We start from the raw sequence: 22,929 nt of genomic DNA on the forward strand, positions 1-22,929 counted from the left end.
AATGTATTTGTACATTTGTATGCTATTTATGTTTCTGTAATAAACTTACTAATTTATTATCGATAAATAGTTTGTGCTTACCTCAGTGACACCCTCACATGCTTTTAAGTCCCACTACCACATGGGAGAGTGGTGTTTACCCAAATTCTTTCCAATATATCTTTTACAGGGATGTGGATGTGATAGATTGTCCCTAGAACGGGTCTAACAATTCTATATATAATCTTGTAATAGGTTTATTTGCTATTTGTCCTCCAAGAAGACGGCTTGTGGCCATTTTTGTTGTAGTCTGAGTGTATGAGAGTATGAGATTAAAGTGTGAGAATACTGGTGAAGATGTGCAACCAGAGAGTCTTTTCTATGAAGGGAGAAAGCGCACTACGTATGTATATGCATATGAATCAGGAAATATGCGCTCTCCTGCAATGCTGGGTGTGAGCAGAGCACTCAATGCCTGCTGGGTCTGGAAATAAGCTAGAACATATGACAGTGAACATTGGAAGTATTTCAGTCAGGCTTCTAGGGTGACAGAAAAAGGACAGGTATGGCATTGGCAGTAAACAATATTTTTACAAACAGCACAGTGTGTTTTAAACTACAGGGGTCCCTTGTTTGGTGTGGCCAGTTTATGTAAAAGGTGAACTTGGCCTTTAACCTCCCTGGCGGTCTTCCCGAGACTGACTCGGGGTTTGATTTTCCTGCTACGATCGGTAACCCCGAGTCAGTCTCGGGCTCGCCTCGCTGAATCCACAGGCACTTTTTACTTACCTTGTCCCTGGATCCAGCGATGCCACCGCGCTGTGTGAGCGAGCGGGACCTCGCTCGATTCACATAGTGCTTCCGTGTGACGCCGATCTCCGTTCCCTGCGACGTTACGACGCACGGGGACGGAGAACGGCGCCAAATTTAAAAACGTAAACAAACACTTTACATACAGTATACTGTAATCTTATAGATTACAGTACTGTATGTAAAAAAAACACACCCCCCTTGTCCCTAGTGGTCTGTCCTGTGTCATGCATGTCATTTTATATAATAAAAACGTTTCTTTCTCCCTGCAAACTGTAGATTGTCCATAGCAACCAAAAGTGTCCCTTTATGTCAAAAATAGTTTTAGATCAGCTAAAAAACAGCGATAATAAATTATAATCACTTGCAGAATTGTGCGATAGCGATTTGTGGGGAAATTCGTCATAAAAAAAAAAAAATAATGACAGCAACAATTCTGCAACTGAGCAAATTTCAGTGATTTTAATTTGATTACATTATTGAATAATTTTTATTATAATTATATTATTATTTGTTATAATTATTTATAATTATTTATTATATTATAATTTATAATTTTGTTTTTAAAAAAATGTCATACCCGGGATGCCTATTAGAATCTTGTTTGGTCAGATTTAAGTGAGTTATTTCTAAAAATTACAGACCTACAATATAAAACACCAAATTTCCTTGCAAATAATGGTACCGCTTTCAGCACCTTTTTTCTGACAGAATCATACCGCCAGGGAGGTTAATCTAATTTTGTTCTGTGAATCTTAACACCCAAGTATACAGACAGACATTCACAGAAATATGAGTCATTCTAAGCAATGAAATACTTGAAAAGAGCAAGGGCTAGCTTCAGGTAAGTCCACAGTGAGGGATGAGGAATGACACCAAGTTTATGTGGAGGTAGCAGTTGTAGGATTGGGGCAGCTTGACTGCTGCACTGGGGAGTAAACACTGTTTTCCACAAAATAATATATACATTTACTTGAAATGGTGAGGTGATATACAGTACGGTATACAAAGTTAAGGTAATGAAAAGGAACAGTTTAATAAAAGTTAATATACCCATATCATTTAACCAGTACGCAATCTTCCTGTACACCTCATCACAAGAACTAACTATAATGGCCAAAAGGATCTTGGGGAAGAAGCGAACAAGCCGTGGGAGCTCTCTTATACTAAGGACAAACTCCTGCAAAAGAAAAGAACACGCAAACAAATTATATCCAGCTGATGGCTGTGCATATATCCACTATCATTATAATAATGTTAAGAGCATTATGACTGGGAAATTAAAAAGTTGGTTAACCCAGATCCCAGGTTTTCTTTACGGAATTCTCTAACTTCAAACATACAATTGCAAATACAGTACTGCGGATGATGTATTGGAATACTATTAAAATAAAGCAACCATCTTTTTTTTTTCTGTCAGCACTTCTGAATTTTTTGTTACATTGACAGCAAGCGAGAGGAAATCTTTCTAACAGAGCCCCAGAAAGCAGTGAAAAACAGACAGTAAAATCCAGACTAGAGGGGGGTCCTTCCTTATTTTATCCACAACTTGGCTTGATGTGTAGTTTAGCACTTATCTAAACCCAATAGCAAAAAAAAAAAAAAATGCATATATTACAGTGCCTCAGTATTTAGATGTGGTTGCATCAGTTTCCTTTTTTTCACCTTGCGATTCCCCTAGCAATACACTTCCTGTACTGGGCTGACAACACTCATTGCATCTATGGAGGAGCAACATGGTTACTCTAGGCGGCACTCCTGTTATAGACTATAAACACCTTTTCCTCTCCTCATCTCCATTAAATAGAGGGGCATTGATTTGTGGTGCACAGACGATAGCTGAGAAAGTGAATACAAGTTATTTGAGATTTCAGTTCACACACAGAAAGTTACACAAACACAACATTTCTGACAGAATCAACAGGTATTTTTCTGTACTTAGAAAAAAATGTACTTGGCCTGAAAAAAAAGTAAACTAATGCAGCTACCACATCTATGGATTAACAAACTGCAATGTATAATGGGTACGTTCTTTGGTTGAGCTACAAGATCATGAAACATATCTGCAATAACAGTGATCAAATATAATTTCTGATGGAAAGTATTTTGCTAACCTGCAGCTCAAAGCAAGCAAGCATCACAATAAAGACGAAGCAGAGACAGGACATGCAGATAGGTAGACTGACACAGGACTGGAATAGAAGACGCTTCCATGGGGGGTAGTGTAACTCTTCACAGTTTGTCACTGGACTGATTCTTTTGACACCCTGTGTATGATAAAAAGTGGAAACAATTATCCATTACAGAAAGCAAACGACAAGTTAGTAAATAGTCTTTTAAACCTAAAACACATCATTACAAATCACGAAGCAGATAAACTTTTACTCTAAAACGCATCATCCCTTACCCTAAACTGTGGTCGGGGCTCCTCAATAAATTCAGCAGGGGTATCGAATGTCCCCCACTTGTATGCCAGTTCAGCCCCTCTACGTTTCCAGCCTTCCAGAAACAAAGTAGCCCAAATAACATTGAATAAAGCGAACACCACACAGCAAATATCTCGACTGGTCTGAGGAAAGAAATCCAAAATGAAAAACAATGCAAAATGAAGAACATGAGCACAGCAGATAAACAAAAAGAATCATGTGTAAAAAGCTTGGTTTGCTCTCAGGATGTGACTTGTTTTAAGGTAAAAAACAGGCAAAACAGGTATTAATTTGCATATATTTGCCCTTTTTCATGCCAATAGATTTGTAATTTTGGTCAGCCATTCTTGTGATACACACCTTTGCTGTACAGTAAATATTCAGATATTTTCTGGTTTAATATTACTGACTGCTTTGCTATGTTGTTTGTAGGGCAGCTGCAGCTACATTGCAGAGTAGTGATGCTGCTGCTTTTTGATCCAATGGGAAGGCTTTAGGCAGAGGAATCTTTATTGCTGAACACCAGTAAGATGAATTGTTTAGTCTAGAACAGCATCCAATTCGCATGATATAGGTATTTCACCTCCAAATACGGAGAGGTTTTTTTCACAGTAAGAGCTGTGAAAATGTGGAACAGACTCCCTCCAGAGGTGGTTCTGGCCAGCTCAGTAGATTGCTTTAAGAAAGGCCTGGATTCTTTCCTAAATGTACATAAAATAACTGAGTACTAAGATTTGTAGGTAAAGTTGATCCAGGGTAAATTCGATTGCCTCTCGGGGGATCAGGAAGGAATTTTTTCCCCTGCTGTAGCAAATTGGATCATGCTCTGCTGGGGTTTTTTGCCTTCCTCTGGATCAACTGTGGGTATGGAGTTGGGTGTATGGGATTGTACTGTGTTTTTTATTTTGTTTGTTTATTTTTTTGTGGTTGAACTGGATGGACTGGTGTCTTTTTTCAACCTGACTAACTATGTAACTATGTGAAAGAACATTACTCTCTATTGTGCCTGTTCACATATGTCCGGTGCAGCCGGAGTTCAGATTCAGTGCAAATTAAAAAAAAAAAAAAAAAAAAGAGTCTTGTTAGTCCGACTCAGGTGCGAATTTAGGCCCATTGAATTCTATGGCAGACATCCCAACCTGCAAAAACGAATTTCAGGGAGGTGGTGCTTTATTCCTCCATTAAATTGCAAAATGGCAGCAGGCTGTAAAAGAGACCCAATTTGAAAATATTTACTAACCTGACAGCTTATTATTCTAAATTGGAAACCTTTATTTTTTTTGCAAATATTGAAGATTCTAACTACCAGCAAGAATAAGAGCCGGTTCACACTGGGGCGGCACGACTTCGGGGGCGACTCGGCCAGGCGACCTGAAGACGACTTCCAAGGCGACTTGCAAAATGACTTCTGTATAGAAGTCAATGCAAATCGCCCCGAGTCGCCCCCGAAGTCGTACAAGAACCTTTTTCTAAGTCGGAGCGACTTGCGTCGCTCCTATTAGAACGGTTCTATTGACTACAATGGGACGCGACTTGTCAGGCGGCTGCGTCACCTGACGAGTCGCCCCAGTGTGAACCGGCTCCAAGTCCTTATAATTAAAGAGCACCTGTAATTTCAGATCCATAATGGCAGTATCTGTTAGCGGGCATCCACTCACCTGCTGCCACCACATTCCTCACCTTGTGTAATGTGTGTCACCGGTGCAAAAAACTTTTTGGTGTCAATATATTTTAAATGTTTTAACCACTTAAGACCTGGACCAATATGCAGGTAAAGGACCAGGCCCCTTTTTACGATTCGGCACTGCGTCGCTTTAACTGACAATTGCGCGGTCGTGTGACGTGGCTCCCAAACAAAATTGGTGTCCTTTTGCTCCCAAACAAAATTGGTGTCCTTTTTTCCACCACAAATAGAGCTTTCTTTTGGTGGTATTTGATCACCTCTGCGGTTTTTATTTTTTTGCGCTATAAACAAAAATAGAGCGACAATTTTGAAAAGTTTTCGTCAGTTTAGGTCGATACTTATTCTTCTACCTATTTTTGGTAAAAAAACGCAATAAGCGTTTATCGATTGGTTTGCGCAAAATTTATAGCGTTTACAAAATAGGGGATAGTTTTATTGCATTTTTATTAATATTTTTTTTTTACCACTAATGGCGGCGATCAGCGATTTTTTTCGTGACTGCGACATTATGGCGGACACATCAGACAATTTTGACAAATTTTTGGGACAATTGTCATTTTCACAGCAAAAAGTGCTATAAAAATGCATTGTTTACTGTGAAAATGACAATTGCAGTTTGGAAAAACAGACCTGATCTGGTGCTCAGTGGTCCAAAGTCCTCTTTTCTGATGAGAGCAAATTTTGCTCTCATTTGGAAACCAAGGACCCAGAGTATGGAGGAAGAATGGAGAGGCACACACTGCAAGATGCTTGAAGTCAGTCCAGTGTGAAGTTTCCACAGTCTGGGTTGATTCAGGGAGCCATGTCATCTGCTGGTGTTGATCCACTGTGCTTCATTAAATCCGGGGTCAACACAGCCGTCTACCAGGAGATTTTGGAGAACTTCATGCTTCCTTCTGCAGACGAGCTCTATGGGGATGCTGACATTTTCCAGCAGGAAAACCTGCCCACACTGCAAAAGCACCAAAACCTGGTTTAATGACCGTGGGATTACTGTGCTTGATTGACTAGCAAACTCGCCTGACCTGTCAGCGTGAACCGAAAAATGCTGTTAACCAGCACTTCCTGGTTAACGCAATGATCAGCTGTGATTGGTCACAGCTGATCACGTGGTAAGAAGACTGACAGAGGCTGACAGAGGCTTCTTATCACGATCGGAGATGCGGAGTGTCACACTGATAAGTCAGGATAACAGAACCACTTCCCGGATCTGAAGATTTTCCAACCAGTATGCCAATAATCACTTCATATACCTCCACATTGGTTTATCTCAGGATCGCATTAGAAAGCAAATAGCCATCATTGCGCAATATATTTATGCTTTATTTAATATAAAAAGTAAAAAAAAGAGATTTTTAATACAGCTTACCTGTAAAATCTTTTTCTTGGAGTACATCACGGGACACAGAGCGGCATTCATTACTATATGGGTTATATGGAGTACCTTCAGGTGTAGACACTGGCAATCTCAAACAGGAAATGCCCCTCCTTATATAACCCCCTCCCATAGGAGGAGTACCTCAGTTTTGTAGCAAGCAGTATGCCTCCCAAAATGGTCCTCAAAAAAGAGGGGTGGGAGCTCTGTGTCCCGTGATGTACTCCAAGAAAAAGATTTTACAGGTAAGCTGTATTAAAAATCTCTTTTTCTTTATCGTACATCACGGGACACAGAGCGGCATTCATTACTATATGGGATGTCCCAAAGCAATGCTTACAATGAGGGGAGGGAGAACATCTCCAAGACAAAAGGATTTAATTTAGAGATATACTCAAATCATAATAAATCCAACTTAGTTGAGAAAAATAAAATTTTTAAATTTAACTCGAACAAGAGGAGCCCCCGGAATCCGAGGGTCTCAAACTGCAGCCTGCAGCACTGCCTGCCCGAAGGCAGTATCAGTATTCCTTCTTACGTCCAACTTGTAGAATTTTGTAAACGTGTGGACAGAAGACCAGGTTGCCGCCTTGCAAACTTGAGCCATAGAGATCTGGTGGTGTGCTGCCCAGGAGGCGCCCATGGCTCTAGTAGAATGAGCCTTTAATGATACTGGAGGAGGCAACCCTTTCAAGCCGTAGGCCTGAGTGATTAATTGCTTAATCCACCTAGAAATGGTGGACTTTGCAGCTGCCTGCCCCTTCTTGGGCCCATCCGGTAGAATGAACAGCACATCTGTCTTCCGGATCTTCTTTGTAGCTTTAAGATAGGCCTTCATGGCCCTGACAATATCCAAGGTATGCAGCAACCCTTCCTTTCTGGAAGTAGGTTTAGGGAAGAAGGATGGTAATACCAAATCCTGGTTCAAATGAAAACTGGATATGACCTTCGGAAGGAAGGAAGGATGAGGGCGGAGAACGACCCTGTCCTTATGAAAAACAAGATATGGTTCCTTACAGGATAAGGCTGCCAGCTCCGAAACTCTTCTTGCGGAAACTATGGCAACCAAAAATACTAACTTCCTTGTCAGTAGAACCAAAGGAATATCAGCCAACGGCTCAAACGGTTGTTTCTGTAAACTTGACAGAACAAGATTTAAATCCCACGGGCAAAGCGGGGATTTAACTGGAGGTCTAATACGTAAGACCCCTTGAAGGAAGGTCTTAACCAGCAAGTGGGTGGCCAGCGGCCGCTGAAACCACACTGACAGAGCAGAAATCTGTCCTTTGATTGTGCTTAATGCCAATCCTTTATCCACTCCTAGCTGGAGAAAACTTAATACTCTATCGATGGTAAATTTGCGAGAAAGCCATCGCTTGGACTCACACCAGCCTACATAGGCCTTCCAGACCCTGTAATAAATCACCCTAGAGACCGGTTTCCTGGCTCTGATTAGGGTAGAGATTACTTTCTGAGACAGACCTCTACCCCTGAGAATCAGGGATTCAGCTTCCAGGCCGTCAAATTTAGATGCCGTAAGGCAGGGTGGAGGATCGGACCTTGCGATAGCAGGTCTGGCCGTAGAGGAAGAGTCCAAGGGTCTCCCACTACCATCCTTAAGATTAGTGAGTACCATGCCCTTCTGGGCCATGCTGGAGCTACCAGGATGACTGGTATGTGCTCCACCCGGATCCTGCGCAGCAGGCGGGGTAGTAACTGGAGCGGGGGAAACGCATAAAGAAGTTTGAACTGATGCCAAGGGCAAACCAACGCATCGGTTCCGCAGGCCATCGGATCCCTTGAGCGGGACATGAACCTGTCTAGTTTCTTGTTGAGTCTCGATGCCATGATATCCACGTCCGGCACTCCCCATCTTTGGCAGAGTGCTTGAAAGACTAGTGGATGCAGAGACCATTCCCCCGGCCATAGAGTCTGGCGGCTTAAGAAGTCCGCCTGAAAGTTGTCCACTCCTGGAATGAATATTGCCGATATGCAGGGCACATGAGCCTCTGCCCATAGAAGAATCAAGCTCACCTCTCTCTGAGCGGCTTGACTCCTGGTTCCCCCTTGGTGATTTATGTGTGCCACGGCCGTGGCATTGTCTGATTGAATTCTCACCGGGAACCCCTGCAATTTTGACGTCCAAGCCCTGAGGGCTAGTCGAGCAGCTCTGAGCTCCAAGATGTTGATGGGCAACTGCTTCTCTGGCTTTGCCCAAGTACCTTGGCGAGTGCAACCATCCAAAATTGCTCCCCAGCCCGTCAGGCTGGCGTCTGTGGTCACTATCTTCCAAGCCACTGGGCTGAAAGACCTCCCCTTCAGTAGATTCTGAGGGTCTAACCACCAACACAGACTTTGTCGGACTCTTGATGAGAGCGGCAACGGGATATCCAAGGCCTGTGGCCTTCTGCTCCATGCTGACAGGATGGCTGCCTGTAGGATGCGAGTGTGGCTCTGGGCGTATGGTACCGCCTCGAATGTGGCCACCATCTTGCCTAGTAACCTCATACATAGGCGAATAGTCGGTTCTTTCTTGCTTAGAACCAGTAGGATTAATTCCTTGATGGCTTTTACCTTCCTCAGAGGTAGGAACACTCCTTGTTGTTCTGTGTCTAATCTCATGCCGAGATATTCCAACTGCTTTGTGGGCTGGAAAGCTGACTTTTCTCGATTTAGGACCCAGCCGAACCTCTCGAGGTATTGGACCGTGAGGGCCACTGCTCGCTCCAAGCCGGGAGACGAGTGATCTATGACTAGGAGGTCGTCCAGGTATGCTAGGATCGTGACCCCTTGGATCCTTAGTTTGGCTAGGATTGGAGCTAGGACCTTCGTGAACACCCGGGGGGCCGTAGCCAACCCGAAGGGAAGCGCCACGAATTGGAAGTGACGCGAAGCCACCATGAAGCGTAGATATCTTTGATGTGGCTGATAAATTGGAACATGAAGGTAGGCATCCTTTATGTCTATGGACGCCATGAAGTCGTCCTTCTGGAGTGTGGCAGCTGCTGACCGCACGGATTCCATCCGAATGAGCGGATCTTTAGATATGCATTTACCATCTTTAGGTCCAAAATTGGCCTGACATCTCCATTGGATTTTGGGATGATGAATAGGTTGGAGTAGAAACCCAGCCCCTGTTCCAGGACTGGTACCTCTACTATTACTTCCTGGGAAAGTAGATGATCTAATGCCGATCTTAATGCGGCTCCCTTTTCCGGATCGTTTGGAATCCTCGACTTCTGGAAATGAGGAGGAGGAAACCTTAGGAAATCTAATTTGTAGCCTGTGGCCACGGAAGACCGTACCCACTCGTCGGGAATGCTGGCTTCCCAAATCTCTGAAAAGAGTCGCAGCCTTCCCCCCACCTTCGTGGGTGGGGGCGCCCCTTCATAAGGTTGGCTTGGGGGCTGGTCTTGCTGGTTTGCGAAACCACTGCCTTTTGCCTCTAACAGCCTGTCCTTGTGATCTGCTGTTGAAGCCGAAGTTTGCTTTTGCAGGAGGCCGTCGATACTGCTTGGCATTAGAGGGCCCCTGCCCAGGGGAATACTGTCGTTTAAACGCAGGTCCCTGAACCTTCTTCTTAGTTGGCAAGAGAGTACTCTTGCCGTTTGAAATGGTCTGAATGTATTTATCTAAGTCCTCTCCGAAGAGTCGTCCTCCATGGAAGGGGAACCCTACCAGGAGCTTCTTGCATGGGGGCTCAGCCTCCCAGCTTTTTAACCATAAGAGTCTTCTCATATGGATAAGGGATAACGATAAACGTGACGCTTGCTGGATAGAATCCTTGATTGCGTCTACCGTAAAACATATGGCCTTAGGGACATCCGAAAATTTTTCTGCCTGCTGGGCCGGAATAAGTTTAAGCATCTGCTTAAATTGATCCGATAATGCTTGAGCGACCCCAATCGCAGCCACAGCTGGCTGTACTACTGCCCCTGCAGTAGTGAAGGAGTTCTTAAGTAGTGCTTCCAAGCGCTTATCAACTGGATCCTTGAACACCTGTATGTTTTCTACAGGGCATGTTAACGATCTGTTAACACATGAGATGGCTGCGTCCACTGCAGGAGTAGCCCATCTTTTGGAAAATTTTTCTTCCATAGGATATAGGACAGAGAACCTTTTAGGTGGTAAGAAGATCTTATCTGGCTTGTTCCAATCTTGGAACAAAATTCCCTCTAATAGAGGATGGATCGGAAACACAGCATTGCTTTGAGGCGCCCTCAGTGAGCCCAAAGCTGAAACCGTCGATACCTGGAGATCTGGTACTGGCAAGTTGAATGTCCTATGGACCAAGTCCGACAATCCTTGAATCCACCAGCTCTCCCTCAGGGAGACTGCCCCAGACTCCTCTGTATCCGGGTCTTCGATCCCTGAACCTACTTGGTCCGTGTCCAAGAGGTCGTCCAATTCCCCTGAGGAAAGGACCTCCTCTTCTGAGGGTCCGCGCTCGGGCGACGGAGATCTATTCCGCTTACTGCCCCGCATAGCTGCGGATATCATTTTTCCCATGCTTTTCTGCATCTCTTTTAAAGAGGTGAGTAATACCTCCTCCGTGACCATCTTAGGGTTGGACTGACCCGCGTCAGCTCCAGCCCCAGATCCCGATGGCCCCAAGGCTCCCTGTAGGGAAAACAGCGGCATACCATGGTACAATACCGAGGTACACCTGCTACCTATTGGTATTTGGAACTATAAAAGTTAATTGTCCAAACACCTGTTTGGGGGATAAAAAAATGCTTCCTCTCCCCTAGATGACTTTTTTTTTTTTTTTTTCGTTTTTGTTTCAAATCCAGGAAAGAAAAAACATTCTGTCCCCCTGAGTAGTATTGCAAAGAAAAACTATGAGATGGAAAAGAAACAGCCTATTTCTAGGCTTGACAAAACAGTCCTCTGAAGACTGCAATATCCTTTCTGGCCACTGTGTGTCCTCGGCGCCCCGTGCTGCCGCTCTGGTCTTTCTCCTCAGTTCCAAAGTATTGATGGAACAAACAAGGAAGGGCCGCCCCTTCCTTTAAGCCACTGACCCGCCCTTCCCCCCCAGCAACCTCAAACAGGAAATGCCCCTCCCGACAGGGGGAGGGGGGGGGATTTTGGGAGGAAGGGACCTCTCTGTTCCAGCAAACTGCAGCCTGCAGCCTGGAACCATGAGGAGGCCAGCGTTTTGCCTGCTTGCAGGCTCTGAGGAGGAAGACTGAATGGAGCATCGCCTGGAGGCCTGCAGGTAAGCAAAGCTCTCTGACACACACATATATTTTTATATAACACAGGCCCCACTCAATGCTTTTCCAACACTACAAGGGAGGTCACATCTTATGGGGAATAATACATAGAGAGCCATCCTATCTTTATGATATGTGACTAGTTTGCCAGATGCAGTGCATAACTTTAGGCATGTCCCCTGTGACCCCCCAGAAAAAAACCTGCTAAGAACCAAGTTCCGCAAGTTTTCCCCTCACTTACCTGCTCCATGCCGCAGGACTTTGCCAAGCAAGAGGCCCAATCTTCCCCCATCTCCGTGGGGATGTCTAGACCTTCAGGCCCTGGGTTCCTATGAAGGATCCACTGTCCTGGGCCCATATAGCACCCTGGCAACAGAAAACTTTAGGTACGCAAAGGTTTCTAAGTTCTGGGCCCAGGGTCCAGCTCTCTAAAAAGAAAAGCATTATGGGCTATACCCCAAGGGTTTGGGGTCCGGTTACTGACCACTTTAGCGCTGAGGCTTTTTTGGACAGAACCGGTAGCTCACCTAATCCCAAGGATGCGGAGGCAAGCTAAACCATGACTAACACCTAAGACACTGGCGTAAAAACTGAGGTACTCCTCCTATGGGAGGGGGTTATATAAGGAGGGGCATTTCCTGTTTGAGATTGCCAGTGTCTACACCTGAAGGTACTCCATATAACCCATATAGTAATGAATGCCGCTCTGTGTCCCGTGATGTACGATAAAGAAATCAACACTTACAAGTTATAGTGCCTAAGAGTCTTTTCCAGCAATGATTTTGGGGCTGATATGCAATCCTCGATTTCGTGTGGGTTGCGGCAGGAAGTGACTTTGGCGTTACCCAGAAGCCTCAATGCGTTTTGCATGCAGTCATGCGTCTTCAGGAAGCATGACTGAATGCGAAACTCGTAGAGGCTTCTGGCTAACACCGACGTCACTGCCTGCTGTAACCCGCATGAAATCGAGGCTTGGACCGCACGCCAGCCCCGGGGAACAATTGTTACATGTCAGCCCCAAAAGCACTGCTGGAAAGACTCTGGTCCTTAGGCACTATAACTTGTGTTGATTTTTTTTCTTTTTTTTCCCCATTTTTAAAGCATGTATATTTACATATAAAGGAACGTCCATCACCTTGTTGTGTCACTGCCACATCACCAGCCATCCCATTAAAGTTAATGGGACTGTCGGTGAGTCAACAGCTGGTCAGAAGAGAAGCCAGTGCAGGACAGAGATGACAGTTGCTTTTAAAAAATTATGATTTAAAATTGACTTGATTTAAATCCAATCCACCCTGCCTGTGACGTCAGCCGAAAGCGGGCTTAGTTGGCTGTCTGCTGAAAACAGATCAGAGAAGTGCAGTTCGTTCTGCACTCCTGTGATCTCTTTTCAAGCTTTGGCTGGACTTCTCCTTTAGGGACAGCGAGGCAACCCATCACACTGCACATTGGCAGTACGCATTTCCTCTTCGTAGTTCACTCCTTTCAATCATTTGGCAGGAGAATAATATGAGTATAAGTAAAATAATTAGTTATTATGGACAAGCTATGGTTGGTACAAGAAAAATATAAGGGGGCAGATCCACAAAGATCTGCACCGGCGCAGCTTATCTGAGATACGCTATGCCGCCGTAACTTACCTGGCTTTGGTTTGAATCCAGAAAGAATTTGCGCCGTATGTTACGTCGGCGTAGTGCATCTCTCGCGGCGTAAGGGCGCGGATTTCAAATGCGGCTAGTAGGGGGCGTATTTCATTTAAATGAAGCGCGTCCCCGTGCCGAACGAACTGCGCATGCCCCGTCCGTCAAAACTCCCAGGGTGCATTGCTCCAAATGATGTCGCAAGGACGTCATTGTTTTTGGCGTGAACATAAATGGCGTCCAGCCCCATTCACGGACGACTTACGCAAACAAAGAAAATTTTTCAAAATTATACGCGGGAACGACGGCCATACTTAAAGGGTCACTAAAGGAAAACATTTTTTTTGCTGAAATGACTGTTTATTGGGTATAGAGACATAAAAGTTAACTGATTCCTTTTAAAAATGATTAAAAATTGAATTTAATCTATCATATAATGTGCCTCTAGTTTCACTTTCGGTTTTAAAGGTACATACATGAAGTTCCGGGTGAGAGGTGAGTCAGGAAGACTCACAGAACAAAAACAAACAAATCCAGGGCAGTGTTTTGTTTTTAAAATGAATCCGATTGGTTCTGAGGAGTTTTAGACACACAGTAATGACAGCTTAGACCACCGTGAAAATCTCCCAGTACGATGGTTATAAGGAAACAGGCAACCAGGAAGTGTGGAGATCACAGCAGAATTACAGCTACTTCAAAGCAAAAACGAACAATGAGGACATGAAACCAGTACTGCAGTAAGGTAAAGGAAGCTATTTAGCTAAAAAAATTAATTCCTTTAGTGACCCTTTAACATTGAGTACGCCACCAGATAGCAGCTTTAACTATACGCCGGAAAAAGGCGAACGGAAACGACGTAAAAGAATTCGACGGCCGCTCGTATGTTCGTGGATCGTCGGAAATAGCTAATTTGCATACTCGCCGCGGATTACGACGTGAACGCCACCCAGCGGCCGCCGGAAAATTGCATCTTAGATCCGACGGTGTACGCCTGTCGGATCTAACACAGATGCCGTCGTATCTTGTTTGGTGGATACCAAAACAAAGATACGAAGCGCAAAATTTGAAATTACGCGGCGTATCAACAGATACGCTGGCGTAATTTCTTTGAGGATCTGCCCCAATATGCTTTTTTCCCTGAAGTTTAGCTTTAAATTGTCCTTTAAATTAGATCTTTTTAGATGCATTTAGATCTTCAGCAAGCCAGAGGCACATGAGAACTGCATTATCTAGCCAAATAAAGATGCTTTTGATGTTTTTTTTGATTAGCTGAAGATTTTTCACTTCCAAAAACTGATTTTGGAGGCCTTTTTGAAAAACAGAGATAAAGACACAAAGATAATAAAACACTGAGCGTAACCTGTATTTTTTTCTTAACTGTACAGAGGAGGCAAAAAAAAAAAGAAAAAAAAAAAAAAAGGGAAAAGGGTCATTTCTAAAATAAAAAAATGTATGTCATTGTTCATCGAGTCTAAAATCATGTGTGTGTACAGAATCCCTTATCTAACCTTGCTATTTTTGCAGAGATTTTTTAGTCATAAATTTTGTGTGCAAAATGTTATTCCTTGCCTGGTCAGATTCAGTGAAAAACCAGAGCATCATTCCAAAGACAGCAGGGTAGACCAATGATGATGTGTAGAATCCAAGCCACGAAAAATACATGCCAATCTTCACTCCAAAATACTCACAGATTTCATCTGTACAGAAAATAAACATATTACAAAACATACCACCAAAAAGTACACTTTTTTTTTTACCAAAACAATTATTAAATCCCCGACATTGCTTTTATAGAAATTTGATATGAGTTTACCTAAACACACCAAATGCCTAATTTCTTATACAATCTTAGCTGCTGGAATAACTATTGCATGCTGTTGGAATCAACCTGGCATAACATTTGAATATGTTATACAAAAGTGGAACTGGGTTATGATCAACGATAAATTTACTTGCATTTTGATGAGAAGTATTAATTCTGTTAATATCTTATTTTAACAATGATATTAATTTAATTATTTGATTTTGTCTGATCTATCCCTACTTTCTTTTTATTAGAAATACCTTTGTATGTCCAATATATTAATATATATATTCTTTATTTGATCCAACAATGTATTTATTACACTTTGTTTAGATAGAAAATTATTGAACCAAAAAGTACACTTTTTTAATTTTAGAACATTTTTAGAACATCAGCATTGTATTAGCAATATAAACAATAGTTTGTTTTGATAATACAATATAAGCTACCTGAAATTGAAATACAACAAGGAAATTATCATATTTAAAATTTTCACCATGTATATGCTTTAATTAACTCTAAAAGGTTGCTGAACTTGAAATGCAGGGCCATCCATACACAGGATTTTTATAGCATTATAAATACAATACCTCCTGCAATTAAATAATTGTCATTGCTCATTTATATTCTTTAGCCTGGCATAATCTATTGTTTCCTGCAAGTATTAGCTTGTCTTTGAAATGCCTCTGATATATTTATCAAACATGCTTTTTCTAAAAATGCCTGAATGAGTCAACAGTGGTTTAAGTGTATGTCCATGTGTTTTAGTTTTGGAAAGAGTGCAGAAGAATTTCAACCCTTGTCTTTTTTAAAGCTATCTGGGGCTCCATTAAAGATATTTCCCCGCACTTCCTGACCCAGGAACAGTTTAGGGCCCGGTTCACACTGGTGTGACATATGCTCCGACATACAGGGCAAAGGATGTCATCAAAGGGGAAGAAAGAGGAACAGTCTAACTTGGAGAGTGGGGCCCCCCAGATAACGTGATCAGCGAAAGAAAAAGCAACGCAGGTAGCAGCTAAACTGGAAAAGTTTGCTCATACAAATTCTCCAGGTAAGGGGACTCTACCACAACAAGGACAGGCAAAAGCCCAAGCGGCAGCGTTGACAGATAGAAAAAGTTATGGCCAGGGCACTTTAGCCCCAAAGACGACAAATAAAAAGGGCCCTATGGAAGAAATCCCAGGGTCTACGATTGCACCTGTAACGGCTCCTATAGAAACTCCTGCAATGGCCATAGCAACTGATCCACTAGGGGAGGGAGAGCCAACACTGAAAGAAATACTAAGTGCCATAAATGCATGTAGAGGATCATTGCATAATCGAATCGCCAACAAAGAACACAAATATCGGGAACTAAGAAAATGCCTTACTCTAATCGATAATTGGATGACTGCAAGCTCACTCAAACTCAATGGATCCAAAACGGAACTCCTTATCCTTCACGCAAATTGGAAATCGAATTCTAGGATCACATGGACACCACCCACCATCCTTGGACAAACCATCAACCCAAGCAACAGTCAAAAGCCTCAGAGTTATCTTTGACTCAGACATAACAATTGACGCACAAATAGGAGCAGTAGTCAGCGGTTCTCACTATCATCTCCGCATGCCAAGTAGACTCATCCCCTTCATCCTGGAAGAGGATACAGCAGTAGTCGTTGGAACAATCATCAATTCCCGACTGGACTACGCGAACTCCCTTTATTTAGGACTACCAAAATACCAGATTTTGCATCTTCAAGTCGTCCAGAATACGGCAGCCAGACTGGTAACAGGTAAAAAACCGTGGGAATCTATCGCCCCGGTCTTGAGGTCCCTCCACTGGCTAGCCGTAAAGGATCGGATCACATTCAAGACACCCACAAATGCGCACAGGGAAACGCGCCTCAATACTTAAGCAAAAAAATTAAACCCTACGTCACCAATCGCATGCTCCGGTCAACCAACCAAAACCTTCTCCAAATCCCCAAATCCCGCTACAAATCGAAGGGAGAACGTAATTTGCAGTCCAAGGACCTCGGCTATGGAATGCTCTACCCACGACCGTTGGAAGAAAACCATCAGGCTTTCAGGGAAAAACTAAAGACCCACCTCTTCTGAAGGATCAGCACGGAAATGGATGCAAAGCGCCTTGAGGCGATTCGGTTCGCATTTGTTGGCGCTATACAAGTTATTCACTCACTCACAAAAGGAATCAAGAAAGAGCTAGCGTCAATGGGCCAGGAACTGCAAAGAACCATGCAAAGGATAACAGCAGCAGAGGAGAGATTGAGTCAAGTGGAAGATGAGGTGCACCCCTTAAAACATGAGAAAAAAATGGAGCGGCAGGCGTCCAAACTTGACGAAATTGAGAATAGGTTACGTAGAAACAACATACGGGTAGTGGATCTCCCAGAACGAAGTGAGGGTACCCACCTCATAAGCTTCTTTGAGAACTGGTTTAGAGACATTTTTGGGGAAAATTTATTTTCACCACTTTTTGTGATAGAAAGGGCCCATAGAGTTCCATTCAGAGTCCATCTGAAGGATGGATACCCTCAGCCCCTACTCCTGAAATTCCTTAATTATAACAGCAGGTAACAGCACTGCAAAAAGCAAGAGAGAAGGGGGAATTTTTTTATAACGGGTCAAGAATTTCTTTGTATCCAGATTTTTCTCCAGAATTAAGCAAACGCAGATATGAGTTTACACCAATTAAACGTAGCCTTTTAAAGAACAAAATTACATATGCATTATTTTACCCAGCACGTCTGCGGATAATGACCTCAGAGGGACCCCAGCTTTTTGATTCGCTGGGAAAAGCAGTACAGTGGTTGGAAGAGAACAAACTGCAACTGTAGACTATAGACTGACCGAATACCTATGAAGAGGAATATATAAGAGTTATATCTTAAAGGGACAGTTGCTTTTTTTCCCCCCCCTCTCTCTCTCTCCCCAGAGGGGGGGGGAAGGGGGGTGCTATGAATTCCCCCCCCCCTTTTTTTTCCCCCCCATATCACCTTTGGCACTTGTGTGTGTTTTTTTTTCCTTTTCTGCTTTTGTTTTTTTTGTAATTAAACATCGAAGGGGACGGTGCAGGGAATCCCTTAAGCACCAAAATGAATGCACTAGGAGGAAAGCTGTTTTGATGTATGCATATTTTCCTAGAAAGGGAGGGGGGGGGTACAGCAGGAAGCAATATGCAAGGTACGAATATGGAAGGTTATGTAAGGGAGGGCTGGCAGGGAGTGGTCACAAGTATAGCCCCCAGGGTTGGCCTAGTTAGGCAAGGGAAGAGGGGAGGGAGGGAGGTTGGGGGTTGTTCTAAGGGGTGGGGGGGGTAAATTTGCACAAAATTACGAATATCACACTTCAAACATAAGAGAACGGTAAGTTTGAGTCCAAGGAATTTAGAGGTCATTTACACTTTTTGAAGCACATATTTAAAAAAAATATAATGTTAATGCACCAAGGGCAAAGATGGAGGAGAATAGTTAGAAGGCAAAGGAATTGTTTCTTTCACTTAGCCTCTATTTTTTTCTTCTCCCGTCTAGGTATTAAGGGTTTGTTATATGTTTGTTTAGTATTGTTTTTTATCTGTTATGATTGGATGCAGCACTCTCTTTTACCTGATCTGGTAGTTTTCAGAGTTCAAGTGGGTCTCCCTTTTTCAGGCGCTCTTTTTTTACTATGCTTTTTTTGGGGGGGATGCGGCCTCAAACACTCAACATAGGCTCCTGGAATGTCCAGGAAAGCGTGACCCGGGGAAAAGAGCTACAATCTTTTCCACGCTTGAGTGGCACGGGGTGGAACTAATTTGTATACAAGAGACTCATTTAACAAAGGAAACAAAGCTAAAAGTATCTAATAGAAAATATCAATGTCAGTACCATTCAGTTCATTCCTCCTATTCTAGGGGGGTGAGTATAAAGGTAAAAAGGGGGATAAGCTTTGAATGTAAAGAGTCTAGAATAGATGAATTGGGTTGCTACATCTTTTTGCATTGCTTAATAGAAAACTAACCATACGTATTGGCCAACATTTATATCCCTCCACCCTTTAAAATGGAGATTCTGTATAAATTACTGGAATTCGATGTAAATAAGGAAAATATTCCAGTGATAGTGGTGGGGGATTTTAATGCAGTATTAAATAGAACTATGGATAGATTCCCACCAGTGATGCGCACTGAAGGGAGGGGAGAGAGATGTTTAACCCAGTTTTTGAAGGAGGTTGGATGGTGCGACATTTGGAGAACAAGGTATCCAGATGAGCGGCAGTATTCCTGTTTCTCAAGCTCACCCTACACTATCTAGAATAGATATGGCCTTGGGAAATTGGGTAAGCCTGCAGTTAGTTAGTAAAATTGGCTATTATCCAAGAGGGGTGTCGGATCACTCCCCATTGGTGCCGACACTGAAAATAAGGAAAAGGCGTCCCTCAAGTAATTGGAAAATAAGCCCCTTCTGGTTGGAACTTATGCGAAAACCGGAGGAGGTAGATACAAAACTGAGAGAGTTTTTGGACTTTAACTCAGGGACATCACCGGAGGGAGTGATCTGGGATGCCCCGAAGGCCTTCCTCAGGGGAGTATTGATCCAACAGGTGGCTAAGATTAAGAGGAACTCCAGGGAATGGGAAGAGAAGATTAGGAAAGAGGGGGACAAGACAGGGTTTCCCTCTGTCCCCCCTTCTTTTTGCTTTGGCAATAGAGCCATTAGCAATTGCGATTAGAACCACACAGTGCATACAAGGGTTCCAGAGAAGGGCAGGAGAGGAAAAAAAACGCACTATATGCGCATGATGTCCTGCTTTTCTTAGGGGACACTACAACATCTTTAAAAACGGCAGTGCAGATAGTGGAGGCATTCGGACGATTTTCGGGCCTGGTGATAAACTGGGAAAAGTCTGTACTTCTGCCGGTGGACCTAACAGTTAACACCGCTTTTGCAGGAATCCCCCAATTAAAAATAGTGGAGAAAATGGACTATCTGGGGATAGTGGTAACATGTGACCCAGAACAATACATTAGTAATAACTTAGAGCCACTTTTAGCCAAGTTTAAACTTAAGGCTGATATCTGGGGTCGTCTTGCCATATCGGTGGCCGGACGAAGTAATCTTATAAAGATGACCTGGATGCCACAATTGCTTTACGTGCTTCATAACTCTCCAGTGTGGATAGGTAAAGCATGGTTTAAAAAAATAGAGACCCTCTTCAGGGAATTAATTTGGAAGAAGGGAAAGGCGAGGATCAGTCTTCAAACACTACAACTGCCAACAAATAAGGGAGGCCTAGCCGTCCCACATCCTCGTAGCTTTTTTTTAGCAGCACAATTACAGCATATGGGGGGGTGTATTATAGAAGAAGGAGGGAGCGCCAGCAAGAAAATTATATATTCAATAATAGAAACCCTGGAGGCCGATTCTTTCCCTATCAAAAATCCAACATTACGGATGGTTACAAGAATATGGCAGGCAGGAAAGTTGGCTTTGGGGTATGAGGGATTAACGGAATATTCCCTACTTTGGGAAAAAAAACACCTGCGAGGAATCCTAGCCATGGGGAAGTTAAAAGAATGAGAAAAGCTAGGCATAACTAGACTGGCGCAACTATATGTAGGTAATACATTGAAATCTTTTTCAGAACTAAGTAGAGAATATGCCATTCCAAACTGTTTTATACTTACCTGCAGATTAGACATGCCCTCCAAGCTCAATTCAAAGCGCATCCGGTGAGATGGCAAAAAAAAAACCCCACCTTAAACGGTTAATTAAGTCAGGAGTTTCCAAAGGCCTTATTTCAGAACTATATACACAGATCAGCAGTGGTTCTATAATTGGGAAAGGGTGGGAAAAAATAAACAAAAATTGGAGGACGACGTAGGCCCTATAACAACTGAACAATGGGAACGGATACTGGAACTGGGGATATCAGTGTCACTCTCTCCATCACAGAGAGTATCACATCTATTTTTAGTGCACAGGGTTTACTACACCCCAAAGAAATTATACATGTTTGGAAGGAATCCAGATGACAAATGTTCTAGGTGTCAAAGAACAGGAGACCTTGTACACATGATGTGGAAATGCCTGAAGCTATACAGATACTGGGTCGAGGTATTAGACCTCATCAATGCAACCTTTGGGATTGCTCTGGAATCGGAGGCCAGGGTGTGCCTGTTGGGTTGTATTGAGGAAAGGCATGAGAAAAAGGGCATTACAATGGCGGTAATAAGGTGCCTGTTTTAGGCCAGAAAATTGATAGCACAAAACTGGCTACAGTGTGCACTTTAACCACTTACCCCCCGGACCATATTGCTGCCCAAAGACCAGAGTACTTTTTGCGATTCGGGACTGCGTCGCTTTAACAGACAATTGCGCGGTCGTGCGACGTGGCTCCCAAACAAAATTGGCGTCCTTTTTTTCCCACAAATAGAGCTTTCTTTTGGTGGTATTTGATCACCTCTGCGTTTTTTATTTTTTGCGCTATAAACAAAAATAGAGCGACAATTTTGAAAAAAATGAATATTTTTTACTTTTTGCTGTAATAAATATCCCCCAAAAATATATAAAAAAACTTTTTTTTTCCTCAGTTTAGGCCGATACGTATTCTTCTACATATTTTTCGTAAAAAAATTTTCGGCTAGTGGTTAAAATGTATACAATGTGTTGAAGCAATAGTAGAAAGAAATGTTTGGACAGCCGCACTCTGGAAAAACCTTTTTGGTTGCCTTTTATTGATAAAAGTTTTAAAACACCACACATCACAGCAAGACAGGGGCATACAGCTGACGTTTCGCACTACAATCAGTGCTTACTCATAGCTATGCGGCTGTCCAAACATTTTCCTACTATTGCTTTGTGCATTGCCGGCACCTGGGTTTCTCTGAGAGGATACGGATTCATCCACATACCCTATTGGAGCGGTGACTATCTTCTCTATACAGGCATACCCCACTTTTAAGTACACAATGGGACCAGAGCATGTATGTAAAACGAAAATGTACTTAAAGTGAAACAATACCTTGTTTCACTTATAGGGTGTAGTGGGGGGGTCGTGGGGTTGTTAGGAGCTGCAGTTAAGGTCTCAGAGGCTATAGTGGGGGTGTCAGGGGCACACTAGAACAGGGCGGGCTATGCTCTCTGAGCTTCAGCTCCTTCTACTGCGGCTGCAAAATGTCTGTACAGTGCTTGTAAGGCACTTTACATACACTCACAGGTATGTCCTTACTCGCGAGTGTATGTAAAGTGAGTGTACTTAAAGCGGGGTATGCCTGTACAATGTGTTGCATATATAACGGTGTATGCATTTTAAATTGATTATATATATATATATATATATATATATATATATATATATATATATATATATATATATATATATATATATATATATATATATAAAAAACAATAAAGAATATTTAAAAAAAAAACATGCTTTTTCTAAAAATTTCTCAATGAGTCTACAGTGGTTTAAGTGTCCATGTGTTTTAGTTTTGGAAAGCGTGCAGAAGGATTTCAACCCTTGTATGTTTTTTTTTTAAAGCTATCTGGGGCTCCATTAAAGATATTTCCCCGCACTTCCTGACCCAGTAACAGTTTAGGGCCCGGTTCACACTGGTGTGACACATATGCTCCGACATTGGGAGCACATGTCGCATGATGTGTACAAATCAATGGTTCCCTATGAGAGCTGTCTTAACTGGTCTGACATAAGTTGGTCCGACTTTAGAAAAAGGTTCCTGCACTACTTTGGTCCGACCTTGAGCCATTTTCAGCCCATTTAGTTTCATTGAAGTCGGATCAAAGTCGGATCCTCGTCCTAACCATCTGACTAGTGATTACAGCAGCAGGAAAAGGAATTTATATCACACTGGGAATGTTTCGATTGGTCAAAGGACAAGTCGGACTATCTCAAAGTCGAAGCAAAATCGTATCCTGTTTATTCAAGTCGGATGCAAGTAGGACCGAAGTAGGTCCAATGAAGGACTGATGTCACAGTAGG

General features: G+C 42.9%; 1 protein-coding gene across 3 annotated transcripts in view; it reads right to left on the reverse strand.

Annotated features, from left to right (window-relative positions):
- Positions 1-22,929, reverse strand: part of ANO8 (anoctamin 8) — a 170,507-nt gene that overhangs the window by 42,379 nt on the left and 105,199 nt on the right. For all 3 annotated transcript variants that reach the window (XM_040320489.1, XM_040320475.1, XM_040320480.1), the window contains exons 7-10: positions 14,703-14,830; positions 3,197-3,358; positions 2,904-3,056; positions 1,843-1,969 (exon numbers count right to left, since the gene is read on the reverse strand). In XM_040320489.1, coding sequence (XP_040176423.1) covers positions 1,843-1,969; positions 2,904-3,056; positions 3,197-3,358; positions 14,703-14,830 — 570 coding nt within the window. The remainder of the gene's footprint in view (positions 1-1,842; positions 1,970-2,903; positions 3,057-3,196; positions 3,359-14,702; positions 14,831-22,929) is intronic.

The sequence above is a fragment of the Rana temporaria genome, chromosome 1 (assembly GCF_905171775.1).
Source record: "Rana temporaria chromosome 1, aRanTem1.1, whole genome shotgun sequence".
Taxonomy (NCBI): domain Eukaryota; kingdom Metazoa; phylum Chordata; class Amphibia; order Anura; family Ranidae; genus Rana; species Rana temporaria.